General features: G+C 33.7%; 2 protein-coding genes across 3 annotated transcripts in view; one reads left to right on the top strand and one right to left on the bottom strand.

The window, feature by feature from the left end:
• The window catches only part of LOC128859259 (arginase, hepatic), a 63057-nt gene that overhangs the window by 25330 nt on the left and 12567 nt on the right, over positions 1–25160 (bottom strand). The window lies entirely within an intron of this gene.
• On the top strand, positions 3196–24398 carry LOC128859256 (protein elav). 2 transcript variants are annotated; one of them, XM_054096112.1, is made up of 3 exons: positions 3196–3463; positions 4429–4838; positions 12806–24398. In XM_054096112.1, coding segments are annotated over exons 2-3 (1341 nt in total). In that variant the 5' UTR covers positions 3196–3463; positions 4429–4837; the 3' UTR covers positions 14146–24398. The 2 variants fall into 2 exon arrangements, with proteins under 2 accessions (XP_053952087.1, XP_053952088.1); XM_054096113.1 differs by lacking the exon at positions 3196–3463 and adding an exon at positions 3898–4060.

The raw sequence follows: 25160 nt of genomic DNA, 5'->3' as shown, positions 1-25160 counted from the left end.
AGTGAGAATTGTGTGTAATTTTTACTTCATAACTCGAACTTCTATTACTGGAATATCTTGATAACTCGAACAGAATATTTGGCGCCAGCTTTGATAAGTCGAATTTCCGGGGGAATTCCCTTATTACGTGTTGCTTATTTTATAGCAAACAGATGTCAGCAGTTGTTCTTACGCGAAAATAAACTCTGTTGACATGTCATCAAGACGTTGTTTAAAAACTTTATCTATTGATGAAAAATTTAAACTAATAAAGGAAGTAGAAATGGGTGCGCGAAAAAAAGATTTGGTGTAAAGTATGTTATTCCGGCAAATACAGTGTCAACTATTTTAAAAAATAAACAAACGGTTATTACTGCAATCGAAAGTGGTGGTGCAAGTGGGAGTTCAAAGATACTAAAAAAGCCAACATACGTAAATGTGCACAAAGCAGTTTTAGAATGGTTTAAATCGGCAAGAACACGGAATTTGCCTATATCCGGAGGATTACTTAAAGAAAAAGCACTGGAATTTAGTCAAAAATGAAAACAATCGAATTTCAAGGCAAGCACTGGTTGGCTCGATAATTGGAAACGAAGGTATGTGCATTCATAAAATAAATGTGCAAGCTGGCACCTAAAGTTTTTTTTTTTTTCTAAGATCTGGTATATGTCATAAAAAGGCGTGTGGTGAGAGTAATGATGTAAGCGAAGAAGACTGTATGAAATGGCAATGTGATGTTTTATCTCATTTATTAGAAGGTTATCAAGCACGGGACGTATTCAATGCAGACGAGACGGGCTTATTCTTTAAATGTCTTCCAGATAACACCTTAACTTTTAAAAACCAGAAATGCCATGGAGGAAAGCACAGTAAACAGAGAGTTACGTTGATGATTGCCGCAAACATGGATGGATCAGAAAAATTGAAATTACTCTTGATAGGTAAAAGTAATCAAACCCGCTGTTTTAGAGGTGTTAAATGGTTACCTCTCGACTATAAAGCAAATTCAAAGGCGTGCATGACGGGAGCCTTTTTTGAAGAGTGGCTTCTTAACTTAGACAAACAATTTGGAAAAGCCGGAAGAAATAATCTACTTTTTATTGACAATTGCCCAACCCATCCTAAAGACATCCAACAGAGATTAAAGTTTATCAAACTTGCATTTTTCCCCCCGAATATGACATCAAAATTACAACCACTCGATCAAGGTGTCATACAAAATTTAAAATGTCATTATCGTCACAGAATTTTAAAAAATACTATAAAATGCTTTGAAGTAAACAAAAATCTTAACATTACATTAATGGACTGTGTTGATGAAATAACTAATGCATGGAATAGCGATATTAAGCCTGAAATCATCTCTAATTGTTTTAGAAAAGCCGACTTCGGTCAATATTCTGAATGGGAGGAAGAAGATGACATTCCTTTGGATTTCATAAGCGAACGCATAAAAGAAAGGAGTAAAGAAGAAATTCAACTGCGGCATGAATATGAAGCTTGGCAAAATGTCAAAGGTACAGAAGGTGTCACCTTTAATGATTTTATGCATGTGGATGACGATATTATTACTTCAGAGTTTCCCACAGATAAAGATATTGTGGAGCTATTGGGATCTAAATCCGAATTTGAGCATGATAGCGAAAGTGATATAGAAGATGACTTGCAAGATGATATGCTGCAACCAGTTTCAAACGAGCTAGTTGCAAATTTGTTCAAGATTTTGCGGTCATATTTAAAAACCAATGAACATACAACCGATTCTCTGTACAATGGTTTAAATAATATTGAAGCGTTTTTTGAAGATCATAATAAAAAATCCTCTCGTCAATCCCAAATAACTGACTTTTTTACTTTACACGAATGAAAGCTATACATCTATTCAAACAATGTTCTTAATTATGTACATATATATAATTTTAAAATATACACATGCAATATTATATAACAACTATACATAATTTGAAGCATGTACTGTTTTATCAATAAAATTGTTTGCTAACCCTTGAGTTTTATGGATTGTTTTATTTTTCCATCAGGTTTTATTTTGTTTATGGATTTTTCTGTATGTATGTACATATGTATATTATATTTGATAACTCGAAATCTTGATAGCTCGATTTTTTTTTGTGGCATGTCATAGTTCGAGTTATCGAAGTTCGACTGTATATATTTATATACCAACTAGTGAAACTGAAGTTGAAAGCCATCGGAAATAATACCGTCCACATTCATAAAGCCACATATGCCTATGAGTATATACTCGTACATACAACTGATAACTCGAAGAATAACTTTTTACAGGCAAAAGTAAGAGCAAAAACAATTATCAACAATTTTTGGTAAATATAGAAAACTGAAATCATAGTAAATGTTATTATAATAATGGTATTATCTTGGCTAACTGTTTATATTGGTACCATCAAATGTCCATTGTTACTTAACGACGGGATGTAGCACATACATACATATGTAAATATATACAATTACATCGAATCCGACTCTCTCTCTCTCTATGGTACTTTCTATATTAAAAACTATTAAAAAAAAAATTTTGACAAAAAATACAAGAACTTTTTGTTTCATTTTTTACTGTTCATGCTAGGATCCTGCCATTTGGAAGTAGTGAACTTATTTGTATGTCCTTATTTAAAATTAAATTTGAATTACAATTACAATTCGAATTCGAAATTACAATTCTACATCGATATACCTAGATATATATGTACATACATGCAAGTATATAGGTATATACATATATGAGTTTTCGAATTTGAATAGGCATAAACGTACGCATTTTATACGGGTGCATGAATTGATGTGTACACAATTCTAATATCTACTACACACAGGTATGCACTATTTCCTAGCAGCCGCTTGCGCTCTTCGGAGCGTCGGCCATTTTACACATCAAAACTAAAATAACAAAAAATGTTAATATTGAAGCAACAATAAGATCAGCGTAGTATTGCCAGAGAACGTGAAAAAATTAGTTTTCAGTGCTACACAAACAACATAAGAACAACGCAGATACTGAACTACGAAATAATTTGGACGAAGTCGTATGAAAATCCGGCAACACATAAAAGCTTCCGTCGCCAATAGTGACTGCGAAGTCTACTTCGCCGCAACGCGTGCTCGTTGACGTGCGCTGCGACGTTGTTCTGCTTGGGATTCGTTTGTGAATTCGTAACTTCGATTCTCGCGTGTGTGAAATTCGTTCTTCACTTGAATTCGTGTGCTCGTCATAAACACATCAATTGTCGGTATTAATTGTCGTCTATGTCGTGTATATACATACAAAAGTTAGAGAAGGAGAAAAAAATTTAGCAATTCATAAAACAAATCAAATCGCTTTGTGATTCAAATAAAAAACTATACAGTTTTCGTTAGTTAAACGACACGGCGACAACTAATTACACTAATATTCGCATACATTTTATATTCATGGGCAGAAAAATATTTTCGGAAAAGCTATAAAAAGGTAATGGGGAAATTCGATAAATTAAGTTTAAGGAGTATGTGTGCATAGAAAAGAAAAGAACGTTCGAAAACTAATTGTATTTGTGTCTAATTGCACGATAAAGTGTCTGGTACAAGAGTTTGTAATTAATTGAAGCGCATGTGAGCAAAGTTCATTAACTCCATTGTTGCGTTATTAAAGTGGAAAAGTAGAAGGAAATCCAAGATCGACCGGAGCATGCAAAGAAAAAGGGTGTAGCAACAGCAACAAAAACCAAGCGACCAGTCGATGAATAAACCGTACGAAGCAGCATGGCAGCAGGCATCCGTAAATATATTGATTGTGGAATAGTCAAACTCGCAGTTGCGCAGCGTAGAGACCGATGTTTTTTTTTTTTTTTTTGTGAAAGACGCAGTGGAATCAGGAGGGGACGTCGTCGTCCCACGGGCAATCTCTGCTTGATATAATGGAACAGAGTAAAGGAAGCAATAGTAGTGAATTGTCTGGCATAATAACGTGAGCAATAGTCGGCATACCAGCTATACAGCGAAAATATTGCATTTGGAAATTATACATATTTTGTTTGAGCAATCATTAAACAGCAGCAAAAAGTGAAAAGTAAGACTCGAAGAGGCGAAGAGAAAATTGAATGCGGTATTGAGGGAAAAACGTAATATTTATGATTTTCTATTGCGAATATAAATCACAAACGAAAAGTATCTTATAGATACAGAAAAGTGATGGCAATAGCGAATTTAAATCTCGTGCAAGTGTATGGGTATATATTTGCGAGTGTGCGTGCAATCGTTGCTATTCTTTTTGTACTAACTCAAAAAGTTAGAACTTGGGAAGTCTAAACTTCATTTTATTTTTTAATTGTAATTTAACTATATCCAAAATTATTTTCGAGTTTTATAAATTATTGTGCAGTAATGTTATGTGTTTGTCCGAAAAAAAGTCTATATCAACTTTATTTAATTTTACAGCAACTACTACAGCGAGCAGAATTTCCAAGCAACGTGCGAGCAAATTTACGTCAAACGAAAAAGTCTCCTTAGAAAAAGTGTATCTACCGCGCAATCGTCAGAAAGCGGAAAATTCATACAAGAAAAAAGTGAAGCGGCAAGCAAAGTATTTATATACATTATAAAGAAAATCGATAAATCGATTGGCAAGTCCAGTAGCCGAACCTCTCACAATTTCAATAAAAACGCTAGCCACAGCGTTGCCAACTAACTGCATTTTCGTGCAATCTACGTTGACGTAACCGACGCAGTTGTCGGTGTCGCCACCAAGCAGCAAAACAGCAAAGTAAAAAAATTTACGCAACAGCGCAGTTGAGCTAAAAAAAGCTTCAAAATTCTGGCCGCAACGAGAAAACCACACGCCAACACAAGTGAGTATTATACAAAAGTAAAACCTTCGTCTGTACTCTATTGTGCATGTACATACGCTGGCGTACGACGATGCAGGACTGTTGCCGTCAGCGCTTCCGCATTTACGTATGTATGTACATCAAATGTGTGCTTATTTTGTCTATTCTCTTTGTAGGTGTACATAGTTTTATTTCGTTCTTTCATGCGTCGGCGCATCAGTACAAAATATAATACCAAACAGAAACGCTGCGGGGTAAAGGGGACATATGTATAAACGTATGTATGTATATATTTTATTCTGACGCTGTCGACGCTGATTGTGCTTTATTAACTGTGGCGGCGGTAACGTCCCCACCCAGTGTAGCTCGTCAAAAACTAAACATATTTTTTGGCATTTTATAGCTAGCGCGTTTTCCAAGCTTTTTCGTTGTAGATACAGTTGTATTTACGTGAGTGCATATATTTCCATATCTGTTTTAGCTGGGTTGTTTTTGAAGGGTATATAAAACAGTTACCGCTTTAAATGATTTGTAATAAATATTTACCTTAGAGAAAAGTACGTGCATATATACAGTTACACAGTAAAGTCTACATACCCCATTGAAAAGCGAGGTTTGGAGGTTTCTGTGAACATTGTAGCATTAGAATATATCCCAAACAAATCCAATCTAACAACAAACAATAAATTTTAACAAAAAAATTTTAATCCAAAAATATTTGTTAACAAAAACAAACAAAATTCATTTTCCAAACACAGAAAAGTCTGCATACTTTGTAAAAAGAATGTATTTCACTTAAAAGGAAATAAAAAGACAACAGAATTAATACTTGGTGGGTCCGCCACGACTTTCTAGAACAGCATTTAATCTATTTTGCATGGAATTTACCAATACTTTTGTGTAATTATTTGAAATTAAATTCCACTCTTCAAGTAAAGCATTTTTGAGGTCCTGTTTATTTTTAATTGTCCTTTTCCTAATGCGACGATCCAATTCATCCCATAAATTCTCTATGGGGTTCAAATCCGGTGACTGCTGTGGGGAATGAAGTTGATGGGGCACATTTTATGGTAGCCATTATTTGACAACACCAGCGGTATGTTTTGGGTCGTTATCTTGCTGAAAGTACCAACCCGTCGTAAGACCCAGTTTACTCGCGGATTGCTTCAAATTATCTTTGAGAATGCCCAAATATACCATGCGATCCATATTAATATCAATAAATGTTAAATTACCCACCCCAGCCGCTGACATGCAGCCCCAAACCATTATGGAGCCACCACCGTGCTTCACCGTAGGAAGCAAGTTTTTGGGCAATAATGCTTCATTATTTCGACGCCATACTTTTTGTTTGCCATCATAGCCAAACAAGTTGAACTTGCTTTCGTCACTAATAAAACATTAGCCCAAAAATCTTCGTATGCATCAATATACAGTGGTGGCCTTATAATTAGAAACGAGATAGCAGCATTTGATTTTACTAATATAATTTTAAAATTTAATTATTATTATTATTATTATTTCTTTATTAGTTATATATAACTTTTACATTTATAATTCATTTTACATTATTATTTTACATGATATAAAATTCCAAATTCATTTAATTTATATATAATTTTATATATAAAGTTTTCTAAAGTGAAGCAAATTTTTTTCATTTTTTATTACATCAGGTAAAGTGTTGAATAATTTTAAGCCATTATACATTATTGAATTCTGAGTGCTTCTCTTATTAAATCTTCCTAATCTGAAGTCATTTGCTCTTCTCAAATTATAAGGTTGAATATCTCTGACATAGACGAGCTCATCTTGGAGGTACTCAGGAAACATACTGTGCTTTACATTGAACACAAGAACTAGGACTCTTAACGCCAAACGTTGCTTTACATTCAACCACATTAACATTTGTAACATAGAAGACGTTGATGTGTATATATTGCACTTGATTATTACACGCATTGCTTTATTTTGCAAAACTTGAAGCCTTTTTTTAATATCATTATTGCACATATAAAGAATAGTTGCACAGTAATCAAAATGTGGCAATATGATTGTGTTAAAAATCATTACTGCATTATCAAAACTCAGTCTTTTTCTAATTCTGCTCAAAAATCCCACCTTTTTACTAATTTTATTGCAAATATAGCCAGCATGTTCATAGAAATTTAATTGTTTGTCGATTATGACTCCTAAGTATTTTATTGTGCTAACTTCACCTAAGCTTTCACAACCAATTTGTAATCGCAAATTTTCATTCGAGTTGAGAATCATGAATTTAGTTTTATCGGTATTTAGCTTTAATTTATTCATGCACAGCCATATTTCTAGATTTTTCAAGTCCTCTTGTACCTTGTTATGGATATCACTTAGATTTTTATCAGCTATGTATAGCAAGGTGTCATCAGCAAACAAAGCAATATTACACCACTTTAACACCGTATTTATTTCATTGATATATAGCAAAAAGAGATCCACTCCTAACGTTGAACCTTGAGGCACTCCAATATCTACATGTTCCTCTTGAGAAGTAAATTCGCCACATCATTTTTTTTTTATTAGAAATAATACAAAAACAAGTAGTCTTTCAGTTTAACATAAAAAATGTTCACCATTACTACAATCCTAAAAAAAAAAAATAGACTTAATACTCAACACAAATTCATCTTGGTCAAATAATTAGAAACGACAAGGAAAACTTAAAAATATCTTCAAAAAGTTCAACAAAATTAGCATAGTTTTAATATTTTGTGGGATAACCCTTATTTTTTATAACATTTTGCAGTCTTCTCGGCAAGCTTTGTATTAAATTTTGGCACCTTTTAACAAATATGCTCTCCCAGCTTCGCTGCACCAATTGAAACAATTCATTATTATTTCTCGGACTTTTGTCCTTGAGATCTCGTTTCACAATTGCCCATAAGTTCTCAATTGGGTTGAGATCAGGACTTTGCGGTGGCCAGTCCAAAACATCAATATTTTGATCCAAAAGCCAACGCTTTACTAACCGTGAAGTGTGCTTTGGATCATTGTCATGCTGGAAAATGTAGTGAACCGGCATGTTCTCAAAGGAATATGGTTCCATTACATTTTCCAAAATGCTTTTATATTGATGTTGGTCCATGATTCCGTCAATGCGCACAATTGGGCCCACGCCACGCCAAGAAAATGCTCCCCAGACCATAATAGATCCGCCACCGTGCTTCACTGTTTTCACAGTATACCTGGGGTCCAAAGCTTTGTCTGGAGGACGCCTCACATATGTTTTCCCATCAGATTGGAATAAATTGAATTTCGATTCGTCACTCCAGAGAACTCTATTCCAGAATCTTGAATCTTTTTTGGGCATTTCCTTAGCAAATCGTAACCGCTTCAAAATATTTTTTTTTGACACATGCGGTTTTTTTTGTGCGATGCACCCACGTAGTCCCGCCTCTTGTAAGCGCCTTCTTATCGTCCGAGCGGAGACTTCTACGTTTAATTGCTCTGCAAGTTCGGCTTTTATATCATGCGAAGACATAAAAGGGTTGCTCTTGCTGGCCCTACAAATATGCCTATCATCCGCTGGAGTTGTTTTTCGAGGTCTAGGCTTCCTGGATGGGGTTTCAAAGTTCCTCGTTTTTTTATACAAATGAATTGCTCCGAATACCATTTTTTTGGAGCAGCCAAACCTTTGTGCGATAGCCGACATTGAAATTTTTTCCTTTTTGTAACACTGTACCATTAGCTCCCTCAATTTCGGGGAGCATGACTTTTTTCTTACCCATTCTAACAATTGAGATGAACTAAAATTAGAAAAGCTAATCTATGGATTTTTTCAGTATACTTACTTTAACACTAACTCCAAGATAAATATAGAAAATTTAAGAAAAAACTGCGCGTTTCTAATTTTGTGGCCAGCCAAGAAACACAATCAGAGAAACAATGTGAATTTTTTCAGGAATCAACCATCAAATATCAACGTTTTTTTCTAACTACAATGTTCATCGATTATTCTAAGAATAACGGTGCTCATAATTCACAGTGCACGTCTTCCAAAAATATGCACAGTGATTTTATTTTTCTTAGCACATCGTTTCTAATTATAAGGCCACCACTGTACATATTTCTTAGCAAATTCGACTCGTTTCTCCATATTTATTTTGCTGATGAATGGCTTCTTTCGAGGCACACGGTTGTGGATTCTATTGCTTCTCAATAAATATCTCACCGTTTCTGGATGCACTGAAGCAATATCCTGATTTTTCAGGGTTTTTGCAATTTCTATTGCTGTTATTCTTAGATTTTCTTGCACGTCTAACAAAATTTTTCGCTTAGCACGAGGAGTAAGTTTAGGTGGGCGACCACTTCTTGGTTTGCTTTCTACACTATTAGTGTGATTATATTTCCGATTATATGCCATATCCAATATCGAAAACAATGATTACTATCCCAGTTCTATCCGTAGTATTTTACAAACAAAATACCCAAATATTTTACTGATATGGTCCCCGGGCCATGCCCTTATGAAGGGTAACGAATTTGCTGATAGCACAGCTAAATACGCCACCATAGCTCCTGTATTAACAACTACTAATCTAAATGTTAATGATATAGCTGAATTTCTCAAGAAAAAATTCATAAAACAATATAAATCTGAGACTTGGCAAAAATGCTCAACTTGGTACAAAGCGCAAAATGTTAAAAAGCTTGATTTAAGCAACCTCCTAAAACACGCTAACCTTTCACTTTCTAGAATGGACCTTGTTAAACTCACGCGAGTACGTCTGGGCCTCTTCAAAATTAACCCATAATCACCTTATCGACAGCAATACCCCCAGAACATGTCAGTTTTGTAACTCCACCCCGATCTCCATTAATCACGTTATGTCCGAATGTTATCCCTTCAACTCACTAAGAAACCATATATTTCATAACACCGATCCCATTCAATGCATTTCCAACCCCACAATCGATAATATTAAAAAAATTATAGCTTTCTTAAAAATATCAAAATTATATTACGAAATTTAAACAAACATGTCGAATAAATATATTATATCTCCTAATTTATAATGAAATTCTAAGCGACGCATAAGCACTTAGTATTAAGCATTAATTAAGCACTAATTTTACATCATAAGAAGAAGCCGAAGGCCTTAGCAGCCATATCTTTCCTAACTAGGCTTATAATTTTAATTATAGGCTTCAGTTTGTAATAATAATAATAATAAATATTTCCGAATATTTGTTTGAATGCTTGATTTTGGATGTCCGACCAGTTCTCCAATCTCTCTTAAAGATTTTTTTTCCTTATAATATTTCACAATTAGCTCACGTACTTTAACACAGATTTCTTTACCCATTTTGGTTAAATTAACACAGCTACAATATTAATATCGAAGAACTAAACTTCTTTCTAACTCACGGTATCTAGTAAAGACGCCTGAAGTGATTGGTAGCACTGTTTGAGTATAGAGCTGCATTTTGTGTACTCCACTACAAAGCCGGATGCAGACTTTTCTGTGTTTGGAAAATGATTTTTTTTTGTTTTTGTTAATAAAAAGTTTTAGATTAAAATTTTTTTGTTAAAATTTATTGTTTGTTGTTAGATTGGATTTGCTTGGAATATATTCTAATGCTACAATGTTCACAGAAATCTCCAAACCTCGCTTTTCAATGGGGTATGTAGACTTTACTGTGTAACTGTAGTTTGAATGAGGAAATAGGAAAGTTAATGAAATTGAGGTATATACCGTGACTGACCCCCGCTTTATAGAGCATTGACAAAAATGTTCAGTAGACCGGTAAATCGAATACTGTTTTATAGAACAATAGTTCAATTAAAAAAATCCCTTTCAAAATAATAAAATATGAAAAATGAAAATAAAAAAACTTTATTCTTTCTCTGTCAAGAAAAATTAAACTAATTCAATTAAATTAAATAAGTCAATTCATTCTTTAAACAAGGAAACTCAATTAAGCAGTATTCTAAAGGGGTTCATGCATTTTTGTTGTATGAAAGGGGAAAGTCTACATATTAGGTGTGATTTTCTGAAACGATAACTTTTTACGCTGCACAGTATTTGTAAGTAGAAAATTAGTAAAATGTTTTGATAAGGGGAAAAAGTTAGTCTAACAAAAGGACACTAGTAAAACTGCTAGCAAACAATAGCTTACAATTCATTCAGAATAGTTTTTCAAGCTGCATATATGCATATACTATTAGCTAGAGGCTTAATCGTCTGAGTGAAAATTTTACAAACTTTGCATTAATATTTGTTTACATAGGAATATGTGCGCTTAGATCTTTTTTCTTATAGTTGTTATAAGTTAAGCACTTGTCTATTTATTTGCGCAAAAGTCATTCAAGTCGAATACTACAAGCGTCTCTACATACTTGTATATTGGCCGTAGAGAGTTTTTTTTTGTTTCCACCTTATTTCTTTTTAAAAGAAACACGCTGTAATTGACTAATTTTCGATTTCCTCAGACAAGCGTGTATACATATATATTATATACATGTATTTGTATTGTTCTATTCAATACCATTGTGTATTGTGCTGCAGTATGTATAAAGCAATGGCCCAATAGAACCACCCAGATTTTGTAGTGTTTCAAAAACAAAACAACAAGGCTGATTACTGCTGCTGCAGAAACGATAACTATATAAAGGGTGATTTTTTAAGAGCTACAGGAAAGGTTTTCAAAAAAACACACGTAAAATTCAGAAAAATGCATGAAATTTTTATTTAAATCGATAGTACAGTCCAAAAAAAAATTAAGGTTTGAAGATTATTTCATGCAAATGTTGACCGCGACTGCGCTTCAAATGGTCGATCCGCTTAGTCCAATTTTGGCATACTCTTTCCAATGTTTCGGCCGGTATCTCGCATATAAATGCTTTAATGTTGTCTTCCAATGCGTTAATTGAAGCAGGCTTGTCTGAATAGACATGAGCTTTAACATAGCCCGACAAAAAATAATCTAAAGGCGTTATATCGCACGATCTGGGTGGCCAATTAACAGGTGCCGAACGTTCACCGAACTCGCCTCTCTACAGGTCCATTGTTACGCGTGTTGTGTGGCATGTGGCCCGGTCTTGCTGAAACCACCTGTCATGCAAGTCAAGCTCTTGCATTTTGGGCACAAAAAAGTCGGATACCATTTCCACGTTGTTGAGTAACAGAGGCCCAATTGCTGCGAACGGCGACGAATCGATAATTGATGGTCATCATTAACACTGGCCGATACAGCTGCGATATTTTCTTCAGTTCGCCCTCTACGTAAGCGTCTTGGGGGTTTGATTTCCAATAATGTAAATTTGGTTCTAAATTTAGTCACAATAGCTCGAATAGCCGCTTCAGTGGGTCGATTCAACTGACCATAAAAGGGAAGAAGCGCGCGATAAACTTTCTGAATAGAACACGCATTTTTATAATAAAATTCAATGGTTTGCAAGCGTTGTTCGTTTGTAAGACGATTCATGGTTAAATTATAGACCAAACTGAAGATGTTTGACAGTGAAACAAAACACGAAACGTGTGTCAGCTGTTTAAACCAACTGTTTAAAAAGATAATAGCTAAAAAATCACCCGTTATTATTCGATTACTATAGAGTAGAGCACACCATTATTTAAGATGTGAGCTCTCCAACTTTGCTTCATGGATAATGCATTAAAAGATTACTTGTTGGAGCACAAAATTATGTGACAATGAGTTTGATTGCATATCCTAAATAAAGTTAACAAATTCTCTGTGACCAAGTTTTAAGTTAATACTTAGATCATCGTTCAATTTGTTACAAATAAAGCAGTAGCAATGAGACTCATGTATATTTACTAAATAATGAATGAACATATTTATACAAATAAAACAAAACATACCTTTTATGCGTATTTGACTTTACAAATTTATCTAATTTTTCTTTTAATTTTTTTCTCATGCATCCTACACCAACCTCTACTCTACGTCCTTTTCGATTCGCTGCGCCTATACTTGCCGTTTAGTGGATTTTATGATGGCGAATGCCGGTGCTGCAGGCGCCGTTGACGCTCAGGCCCAATTAATGGCTCAGACCGCTGCGAATCCGGCCGCTGCCGCAGCCGCCCTAGCCGCTACGAATGCATCGCCTGCGCAGACTGCTGCCGCTGCTGCAGCTGCCGCACAACTGCAACAGCAGCAGCAGGTGCAGCAGGCCATTTTACAGGTGCAGCAACAGCAAACACAACAAGCTGTCGCCGCCGCCGCTGCAGCCGTCACTCAGCAATTGCAGCAGCAGAACACCAATGGAAATTCGAATGGTCAGCAGAATGGCAGCAATGGCTCAAGCGAGACACGCACCAATCTCATTGTGAACTATTTGCCACAAACAATGACTGAAGATGAAATACGTTCGTTATTTTCCAGTGTAGGCGAGATCGAATCCGTAAAATTGATACGTGATAAATCACAAGCCTTTATGGATCCCTTAAATCCGCAAGGACCAACCAAAGGTCAAAGTTTGGGTTATGGCTTCGTCAACTATGTACGCCCACAAGATGCTGAACAAGCAGTAAATGTATTGAATGGTCTGCGTTTGCAAAATAAAACTATTAAAGTGTCATTCGCTCGCCCCTCATCGGATGCCATTAAAGGCGCTAATTTATATGTCTCTGGACTGCCGAAGAATATGACACAACCAGAGTTGGAGGCTATTTTTGCACCATTCGGCGCTATTATCACGTCACGCATACTACAAAATGCTGGCAACGATTCACAGACAAAAGGCGTTGGTTTCATACGCTACGACAAACGTGAAGAGGCAACACGCGCCATTATTGCATTGAACGGTACCACTCCTTCCGGTTGTACCGACCCCATTGTGGTGAAATTCTCGAACACACCTGGCAGCACCAGCAAGATCATGCAACCACAGCTGCCTGCATTCCTCAATCCACAGCTGGTGCGGCGCATCGGCGGCGCAATGCATACACCGGTCAATAAGGGCTTGGCCCGTTTCTCACCCATGGCCGGTGATATGTTGGACGTTATGCTGCCCAATGGTTTGGGTGCGACAGCGGCCGCAGCAAGCGCACTAGCCAGTGGTCCGGGCGGTGCTTATCCCATCTTCATTTATAATTTGGCGCCCGAAACGGAGGAGGCGTCATTATGGCAGCTATTCGGGCCATTCGGCGCAGTGCAATCGGTCAAGATCGTTAAGGATCAAACTACGAATCAGTGTAAAGGATATGGTTTCGTTTCGATGACCAACTATGATGAAGCGGCAATGGCAATTCGCGCACTCAACGGCTACACACTGGGCAATCGGGTGCTGCAAGTTAGCTTCAAGACCAATAAATCCAAGTAAGACCCCTTTCAACTGAACTTCAGTAGTAGCAGCAAAAAGCAACAATAGTAGTAGTAAACAACAACAACAACATCATACATATACATACATGCACAACGCAAAAACAAAAACAAGGTAGCGGAAATACAACAACAATTGCAGGAACAAACCACGAAAAGCGGAGAGAGCTATATAACATCAGGCAAGTTGGTGGAAATGCGCGAGTTGGATTTTTGTAGAAGTTTGTTAGTGTGCGTGCGTGGGAGAGCATGTTGTGGGGGATGGATTGGGTTTACGCTCTCAACATCTACACACTTTTATTGTCCACATGCGATTTACCACGTGCTCGCCAACCGCGTATTTTCCATTTTTTGTATTAAGAAATTCTAAGAGAAAATTAAAAAGTACAACCTTAAAGAAATTCTGACTTTGAGCTAACACAAAGGTATAAATTAAATTAATTAATAGACTTGCGAAAGTAAAATTAATTCATTTAATTTATTGTTAAACAGCTAAATTAAGTTAATGACAAAAAACAAACAGAGTAGTAGGTGAAAGAATAAATCGGCAAAGAGAAAATTGTGTTATAGCACAGAAGCACCAGAAAGGCTCATTCGTGAAAAAGAGAGGGTGAGTCAGCGAATATTCAGCGTTTTGAAAATACGTAAGCCAAAAGCATTGAATGTGTTTTGTTTTCTCGCCACCCGCAACTGGCTAGACAACACTTTTGTGCAAAGAAAATGTGAGCACAAATGCGTGCTGCAAATATTAAAATGGCGCGGCAAGTGCCGGTTAGCAACCAACCCCTCGATAAGCGCGACAGCAGGCGGCAGTTTTCTCACACGCCACACCATGGGTATATTGAACAACCACTTTTTATCATACAACCCTCATGTTTTGCATTGGTTCTTAATGAACCTGCCGTTTTTGATTGTTTCAAAAAATATAAGGTGAAGGCTGGTTTGACATACATATATTCGTGTATAGTATATTTAACGTTTACCGTAGGTTTTGCAAAACTTGGCAAATTTCAGTATATTCCCGTGCAGAAATATTTCTTGCATATTAAGCAAATTCTCAGCAGCAATTAAAAGTTATTACTCAAAGTATGCTATTTTTAAATTTGCCAACAGCTGAAACACTCGCCTGTGTGCCTCTGTGTTTATACTTATGTGAGCAGGCTGCCGGTTGCTGGCGCGCAAAAGTAAATAAATTACTTAAATTCATTTCTAACAAATTTTATGCAACATAAAAATGTCTATAACAAGCGAACGTAAATTTACATTTAGAAATTTGATGAGGATGGTTGCAAAGAGTTGTGGGTGTATGGGTGCAGTTATGCTTAGCGAAAAATTACTGGCAAATCAGAATCAATACAGAAATTTATCGGCCATCCTCCAGTGTTAAGATGTAATTGGGTTTCTTTTTTTCACTTCTTCAAATAAAATAGGCTGAATTTTTGCTGATTTTGTTCTTTGTTTGAATGTTCATTATATTGTAAGAATAAGAAGCTAAGCTAAATGTCGCAAAGAAAAAATACGCGCCCGTACGAAGATTTCTAAAATGGTGGAGAATTCGTGGCAATTTGAATAGAAAAAGTAAATAAAGAAATACAGAAAAAATACAGCTTTGATATCATAGCTGAAGAGCTATAGCTATAGAGAAAGAAAAAAGTTTAGAGATTTGCAAATCTAACTCCAAGGAAGTGTTTCTGTATTTGTTTACATTCCTTCAAATTTGCTCACGCGCGTTGTCTAACTCTCCAAAGGCGTTGCTGCGTGCTCGTGTATGAAAAAAATATTTATAAAATACAATGAAACCTTCTATTAAATTGAAATTCAACAAAGAAATCGGCACATGATTTTTTTTTACCTATAAAAATAGTTACCTTGAAAACGAATTCAAAATGAAAAGCAAGTTGTACTAAACTACTATTAAATAAAAGTATATATAAAACCGGGATGCTTAATGTGCGCCAATTTGGCAGAAACTATATACATATAATGTATGCTACAGGCATCAGACATTGACAACAACAAAAAAGGGTAAACGTAATCTTCCGAAACGTCATAAAAACGTAAAACACGAACTTGGCCTACTGGCAGCAATAAAAGTATTTTAAATTAATTTTCATTTGCAATTTTTAAAGTTGAACATTTTTACACGATTTTTAAATAAAATAGCGCGTTTAAAGAAATTTGAATTTCAAAATGCATTAAAATAGGCAGAGTGCGAATGCTCGCTTGCAAGGCTTGAGGGAAATAGCTATGGCTAGCAGTATGAGCGCGTACGCAGGTCATAAACAAATATATATTTTATGGAATAAAAAATAATTACTTAAGCAGTTAAAGAGTTTTTTCTTGCTATACAAAGCCAATAAATGGCAGTAATAATATTCAAAAGCTTAGTAAACATATTAAGAAAAGTGAAAAAAATTGGTTGAAAATCAAGTGGCACGCTTCGGAAATCGCAGAAAAGCAAGCGGGAGCGATAGTAAAATAAATTAAAACTTAAAAAAGCAGGAACCAGTTTTTAAATATTTAAATAGACTAGCGAGAGCAAACTAGTAAATGAAATAATATAAATAAATAATAAATTTAGAGGACATAGTAAAAGCAACGTCATGGAGGCTGCTACAGTATTAAATAGTAAAAGTGAAAAAAAAAAAAATTATGAACAAAGAACTTTGGTTTAAGTTTATAATAAAATAGAAAATGAAAGCAAATCCTGCGTGCGTCCTGGTGAATTAACCCATTTAGCATAGGAATAAAAAAGAGTATAGCGCGTTGGTTTTGCAATTGTAATTTAAATTTTAATTAAAATATAGAGGGCCATAGCAAGACAGTATCGAGTGTGGAACAATAATTATACATACATATATAAACATATAATAGACCCACAGAAAGTTGAAAAAAAAACATAAATACTTTTAATCAAATAAAATTCGTACATCAATTCAGTCAAAATAATACACACAAGCAATGCAATATAAATTAAAAAAAAAATCAAAAACAATCTAAGTATAAAAATTTATCATTTATCTAATATTTATAATAATTGTTAACAAAAATGTTGTATGTAGTTCACATACGGTAACTTAATACAGTATTTTACATCCATACATACTTCAGTATGCATGTATGTTAACGAAACTACCAGTCAAACGCACATCTTTTGTTGTGCATTTTGGTGGAGGGAAAGTACGAAGTGTCGAAAAATATGTCGACGTCGTTTTTAACAGAATTTCTTTTTGTTTTATTTATATGCTCACGCTTATAATGGGGTTAAATAATATAAGTATTTAACTCCAGAGAAATTTCATGCTGAAGCATAGTAAAAGCTACGAGCATAAAAAGTAACTAGAAAATTTATGCGCCTTTTAATACGCCGAGTAGTGACAAGAACGCTTTGAATAGAAATATTAGCTTAACAGCATACGGCCCAAGTCATACAACAAAATGCAGTTTAATTTTTTATATCGCAGTTAAATATTCGTACGCGCTGAAAAGCGTCGTTTGCTCGCTGAATCTGCAATGTAAGCGCAACAAATCATAAAATTGAATCAGTACAAATGTACTTATGTATGCGCATTTGAATGTCATTGAATGACATTTTTAATAGGTTCGAATTCGATCTTGTGCAATTTGAAAGCGCTGCACAGGGTTGTGATAATGCGCTTAATCAGAAGGATTTTAGACTTGGCATTGGTTATATACTGTTTATATGCTGAAAGCATCCTAATTAAATGTTTAACAGACTGCACCAAATGACGCCGGCATTGACCTGACCTAGCACTACTTTTTCACCACCGCTGCTGCTGCATAAAGCGAATAATGTGAAAATGAAAATTTCTTGCGACAAAATTGCAATGTAAAGCACAAAACGCCCACGAATACAATAAAAACTAACATGTGAACGTATTTTAATGTGAAGAATAGTACGGTTTAGACGACATACAAATATTTTCCTTGTGACACACATGCGTATGTATTTATGTGCATATGTATGTATTTGTAAATTTTTAACAAAAACTTATTATTTTGCGTATTTCCAATATTTTAGCTTGGTTTGCTTTCAAAAAGGTAGAAAAGAAGAATAAAACGAAATTGGGTATTCATCTCACATAGAGACAGCATTCCAATTGTTGGAGATATTTCGTTGAGTACGATTTTGTTTTTCATTTTTCATGAATACCTATTTGATTTCGTATGTAGTGCAATATATTGACTTCTTGTGTTGGTTTCTTTGTTTCGATTTCAATTTCATTTTGTTTGCGTTGTTGCGGAAATACAGTTTAGTGATCTTTTATTTCGATTTGTTCCAATCATTATTAGTGCGAAAATTCGAATTGGTTTTGTACAATAAATTTATTAATTTAGAATTAATTTGTTAAACAAAATATGTTTTTATTACGTGAACTCTGCTGCATACCACCATATTTTCAATTCCTGCAGTTTTTGGGATAAGTTCGATTTCTCACGACAGCTACTACTCTTCTGTTTGTTGTTATTGTTTTTTTTTTTAATTTAAAAATTTTTAAATTTAATCAATAGGCTCGTATATAGAACTTTTACGCGTATACCCAGTTTTATAATTTAATTTTACATACATATATAAAATTAATTCATGGAATGTTGACGCGTGTGCGTGATCCCCAGCTAATTTGTACACATAATACATACAAACACATATACATGCACACACACATATATACAGTAAACATATAAATAATTAAGCGAAATATATTTATATATACATACATATTTATTGCATATTTACACAATTTATATATATAATATATACATACACACATACATATTAAATGTATTTATTTGATTTCTTATATGTTATATGCTGTTAAAAAACGACAATTGTGTTTTCAATTTCATATATAAAGGGTGGCCCATGAAGTGGTTTCTTTTAAAAATTTCAAAAAAAAAAAAAAAAAAAAAAAAAAAAACAAGATGAGCAAAAGTAAATTTTCCCGTATGTTATTGTTTTATTCGAAAGAGCAAACATTCCCATTATTTACGATGCCATATATAATGATGCCTCAACTCCAAAATCCACTCCAAGCTGTCGCTCTCTCGCTTGCTTGCGAACATAGCCGCCGCGATGAAAAGCCGCTTCGTCGGAAAAGATGATTTTCGTTGTTTGTGCAAAATTCGCATCAGGCTGTTGCGTGAAATGTTGAGTTGTCGGAACGCACTATTTGGGCTACACAACTTTAACTTTGGAAACAAGTTTGCAATATTCCCCAACGTTGTTCAGGCGCAAAAGCGATTCATTGCATTCCGCGAGGATATGGTATTGACTTTCTGTGAAGATTTCCAGCGGGGAAAGAGCTGCCACTGTCACAAAAAAAACCACTATATGTACCACCACTTATGTATATACAGATGTATATAAGAAAATTTATATTTGCATTAACAGTTAATCACACAAGTACATATATTATCTACACGCCAACATAATTACAAACAAACACATAGGTATATATGTATGTATTCACGTGTATGTCTATTTAAACATAATTTGGTAGCTGTTAAGTGATTTAGTGTAGATTTGCAATTTTCGATTTAACATATAGCAAAATAGCTAAAAAATAGCGTTTTAGGGGTATTCACGGTGACTGTTTGCCTAGAGTAGTAGTTTTGCCAAGCAGGGCGAATAGCACACTTGGTTAGCACCGCGAATACCGGTTTTTTCATAGGTGCGCATAGAAAGGCATGAGCAAATGCTAGCGCGGCAGTAAGAGAAGTTACAAAGCAAAACAAAAAGAAACCCAGAAAAAAGTAAAAAATATTTATTATATTAGTTCATTATTAAAGTAGTACATTTTGAATGCTAAACTATACGTTGTGGTTTGTGCCACATGTATTGCTATATTACTATTATTATTTTTTCTTAAGAAGTGAAAGAGTGGAACATGAACAAAATATGCAAACGAAAGCGAAGAAAGTAAACCGAGCGCTAAGCTAGGAAACGCATAAGAACAAATAAAATAATTAAGTTAATATAAAGCGATGTAAACTTAAGAACGTAGTTTTAGTAGAGAAACCGGTGGTAAACAAAAAACAAAAAAAAACATGAAAAAATCACAAGTATACACAAAACGCATGAAACAAACAAGGATTCTAGTCAAAAATGCAAAACAAAAAATGCGTAACGAACAGGCGAGGAGAAAAGCAAGCAGTGTAGTAAAAAAGAGAAACAGTTTGCTACTGAAGTTAGGCAGTGGCATAATGAAGTTCGAATAAAAAATGAGAATAACTTAAATGATTAAGTCTCACATAGTACATACGTATGTATGTATGTGAAAATTATGAATGAAAAAAAAAGAATAAAATAATAAAATCGATTAAAAGGTATACAGCTATAGAAATTACTATCTAGCACTTAGTAGTTCATACACATCATTCGAAACAACTGAGAAAGCTAGAACAGAAAAGCACTATAGCTACAACCGTTCATTATGCAATGCAATTATTATGTTTATGATAAGCAAAAACAAAAACAAATAGTTCAATATTTAAATTAATATGAAAGCATTCAAACTGAAATTTATTTACCAAGTGCTAATTCTGTTTGAATAAGTTTTCGTGCAACTAATTAATTAAATTTCGACAGTAAAGTAGTCTGCATTTTGCACATTCTTCTAAGATTTCTACAGTTTCTCACTTTTCGGCTGATTGATAGAGATACACAAATTAGTTAAAGCAAAAAACATTTCGTTTCGAAAAAATTTCCACAATTTAAAAAAGAAAATGAAAATTCGAAAACTTGAGAAAAATCGGTAAAGAAAAGTAATCGAATAATATTAGAAAATCGAATAATGCTAGAAATTTTATGCATTAACCAATTGAGAATTGGAAATTCAAAAACTAGCAAAAAAAATATTGGAATTTTTTGTGAAAATGGCCTGGCATCATGGCTTTTGCAAATTACAAAGACAGTTCGCAATTATGTGCAAATATCCTGCAAAACACGGCTTTTGCAAACTACAGCCAGCTACCGATAAAAATAATGTATGCATGTTTTGTTGTTGGGTTGCCATGTTATTTGCATTTAATTGTGAATTGCTCTATACATTTTAGTGTTTTATTGCCATAATAATTTTCCGATGCCGTAATGCCTGGTTGTTTGCTCTTAATTGTGATCTACCCTATTGGGTGTATCGTGTGTGGTATGCCATACAGTGGTGTGAGTGGAGCTTTGCAGCGGCTCTGCAATACACTGGCCACTTCCACTCCACCATTACCTACTAATAAAGTGCTACACTAAAGCATCTTCAGCACTACGCGCTTTTCAAACTACTTTCGTTTTCAAATAAGAATTTATAATTTTTTTTTTAATAATTTCACTATTTTCAGTCGTGCATGGCTTTCTAAACCTAAGCCAATTTTTCGTGTTTCAACTCACTTTTCTGATTTTTTCAATTCTTTGTCTTATACTGTTGTGCCACAAAAAAAGTTCAAAATAAATTGAATGGCGATTGTAAAAATTGCAAAGAAAAAATAATTTCATTACGCACGTAAATCTGTTGAGATTATTGTAGAGACTTAAAGCCTCCGAAGTGCACACAAAACCATAACCTAAAAAAAATTATTACAAATATATTTGTTTTGCTAAAAAACGGAGAGAAATTCTGTGCAATAGTGTCTACGCGAAAATGTGTATCTCAGAAGAAAGTATACATTTTTTTGCATATATTTTAATAACACTACTTTTTAATGTAGTATTTATTTTAAGCATTAATTTTTAAATGGAAACAAGCAAACTTAACAAAAACACGTAGTTGAAAAATGAAAGCGAAAGAGTAGTAAAATAAGAGAAACAATTGCATATATCCAAATGCAAGAAGCAAAATATTGATAAAATGCTTTGCTTTTTTCTTGAAACAACAACAAAACAAAAAAAAAAAGAATTTTTTAATGAAGAATGCAGAATCTACAAACACGCGCGAAAATAGAGGGGGAAAAGAGGAGTGCAGACACTCAAGAGCAGCAAAAAGAGAATACACAAATTGGCAAGAAAATCGAGTTTTAATGAAACTAAATCGGAAAGGGCGGAAAAGCAAAACTAAAATGAAAAGTTACATTAAATGTATGTTTGTTGCGATGAAACCTCAGAGGAAGTGCAGCAATAGCAAAGCGGTCAATGCAGTGTATGGTTGTACTTACAAGAATTATTGAAAATTATGTAAACAATGTCAAAGCATGCAAAAGTTAGAGGAGAGAGGAGGTGTTGGCAAATACAAGAAGTCGTTATCAATCAATATGTTTAGAAAGAGCGGCACAAAATAAAAAAAGAGACTAGCAAGACTAAAAATTGCAGTATTTTGAGCAAATAAGCAGCTAGACAAAGCAGAAAAAATGCACGAAGATGGCGAAAAACAAGCGAAGTGAAAAAAATAATTAAAAATTAATTCATATAGCAACAGACCAACTCAAATTGACGTACAAAAGCAAAAGCGCAGCTACGAAACTTAAAAACGAAAACTTAAAGTAGCGGCAGTTTAGGGGTTTCTCTTTTTTTTTCAAATTGCATTTTTGAAATGTGTGCGTTTTATTACATATAATTCGTTTTTTTTTATTTACATAATTATTAGTTTTTAATTTTAATTTTCATATTATGATCCACAATTTATATAAATGTTTTATGTTTTGTAATTATTACCATGATATGCGTACCTTAACAAAACGAAGCAAAACAAAAGAAAATAATAATAGATTGGGTAAACAATAATAATAATTACTATTTTTATGGGTTTTCAGTTTGTTTTGTATGATTTCTTAATATTTGTTTTTAATTGAATAAACCACAAAATAGCATTCAATAAAATAGCAGTTTGTAAACCATAGTTTTAATTGACTTATATTTTAAAATATTTTTTTCTTTTCACTGCATTCCCTGCGTTTAGTTTGTAATTTATTTGCGTTAACCAATTTAATTTAATTTTAATTTCAATATAATTTTATACTTTCTTAATGTTTATAATTTTACGGTTTTTTCTGTTGATGTCTTATGTTTTGCAACAACAATGTTTGTACACAGCAAATGAAAATAAAATTGTATGCCAAAAAATACGATCAAATAATTGCAAAAGCGCTAAACATCTTATTCAAAAAAAAAAAAAAATAAATTATAAAATTAAAAAATAAAATAAAAAATAAAAAAAAACTATTTTAGCGCACCGCTACGCAGTCAGCAAATGCGCCTTTTTACAAAGTATTTTTCAATTTTATTAATCTTAATTTTTCAGATTATATATACATATATAATATATTTTAATTTCAATTTATATTATTATTTGATTAAGTTATATTGCATTATACTCAACCCACACAAAATTATATTTTGTCACCTTAACTTTTAGTGCAAAATTTTTTAATCAACCAATTATCAAGCCCATACAAGGTATTGCACCGTGTAGCAATGAGGGCAAAATATATGTATAACGTTGGGTAAAAAATCAAAATTTGCAATTTCTTCAGTGCACCATTTTTCGGCTCCTGGAATTTTTACACAGTAAGCCAATAGCACAGAAAGAACTCTAGAAGCGCGCGAGAGGCAAAGTTGAAAAATCTCTGGAAGTTCCCTCATAAGTTGAAACTTTTTTTAAAACATAGAACTGTTAACTTTATTTCAAATGAAAGCAAGAATAAAAAAATTAAAATAGTTTTGAATTCTTTGCAAAATGAAATTTTCATAAAATATTTATGTATGGAAAGTATCAAAAAAGTTATTTTGGTTTTTATATGTAACATTTTCGCATTTTTTTTATAAATTATTACGTTTTTCGTATTTCAATGCCAGATGAGTTAAAAATTTCTCAAATTCATTTACATACAAAATTGACATACGATGCTCTCTTTGCACCCAGCAGCTTCCGCCTAAGTTCATCTGCATCCTCACGTTTTTATACGCAAAATTTGAATAAGAAATTGTGTTTGCCCAAATGTCTTAAAAAAAAAAAACTCAAACCGGTTTAGCCTCATTTCAAAACGCAACTTTAAACACATCAAAAATTTGCAGAACAATTTAAACTTTATTATTACTTTTAATTTTAATTATAAGTTTGTGTTTTTATTTTAATTACGTTTTAATTCAATTTGTATTTCCCACACAAAAGAAAGCATCAAAATTGTATGGAAAAAGAATAAGGAAAGTGCGCTAAAAATCATTATGCGTGTATTTGAAGCGACGCAAAAGAAAACCTTTAGACGACAGTGTTTTTACCCTTAAATAAAATATAAATTTTGATTTTTGAATTTAATTTGTTTTTATTTTATTCTGATTATTATTATTGTCATTATCATTATTATGTGCTCATGATTTCTTTCCTCTACGTTTCCCCTTTATAATTTGTTTATCAGTAATTCTTTTCATTAACGTGGCACACATAAACGCGCGCACGCTCTCCAAGAGTATGAGCGGCAATTTAAAAAAGCTTAAATTATGACATTGGAAAACAAAAACAACGCCAGTTTTTCAGTCCTAGCTTGTTTAGCCCTGACTGCTAGCTAGCTGAGCGTCCAGTAAGGCAGGGTTAAATAACTGAGTTTCGAAAAATTCTCCACAGCTAAATTTGCACACTGAAAAATTGGTTCAAACCTTTACATTTGCGTGCAAGCCAATTAGCGTTGGCAGAAAATCGTTTAAATGGAGTAAGTTCCAGAATTTGGAAGAACTTGCATATACACAAACTGCTACTTTTATACTACATATTGCAGTTTTATAGATTATATGAAAAAAAAGAATAACGCGTGCTGTGTGCTGCGTGCTGCGCTCTGTTCATACAGCATTATTCGCCTACATCACTCCTCCCCCTCAATTTCAACTCCACATTTTCTTTTCTACTTTCAATTTGTAATTTCTCTTATTCACTCTAAGTTTTTCGTTGGTTGTACAATATTTCGTTGATTGGTTAATTTTTGTTGTATAGTTGACGTTTAGTTTTCGTTTTGTTGTCAAACGTTTCGTTTTGTTTCAATTCATTTCATTTCGTTTGATTTTGTTTTTCATCGTTTATT

This window comes from Anastrepha ludens, chromosome 3 (genome assembly GCF_028408465.1).
Source record: "Anastrepha ludens isolate Willacy chromosome 3, idAnaLude1.1, whole genome shotgun sequence".
Lineage (NCBI taxonomy): Eukaryota > Metazoa > Arthropoda > Insecta > Diptera > Tephritidae > Anastrepha > Anastrepha ludens.
This window is presented reverse-complemented; position numbering and strand designations above follow the sequence as displayed.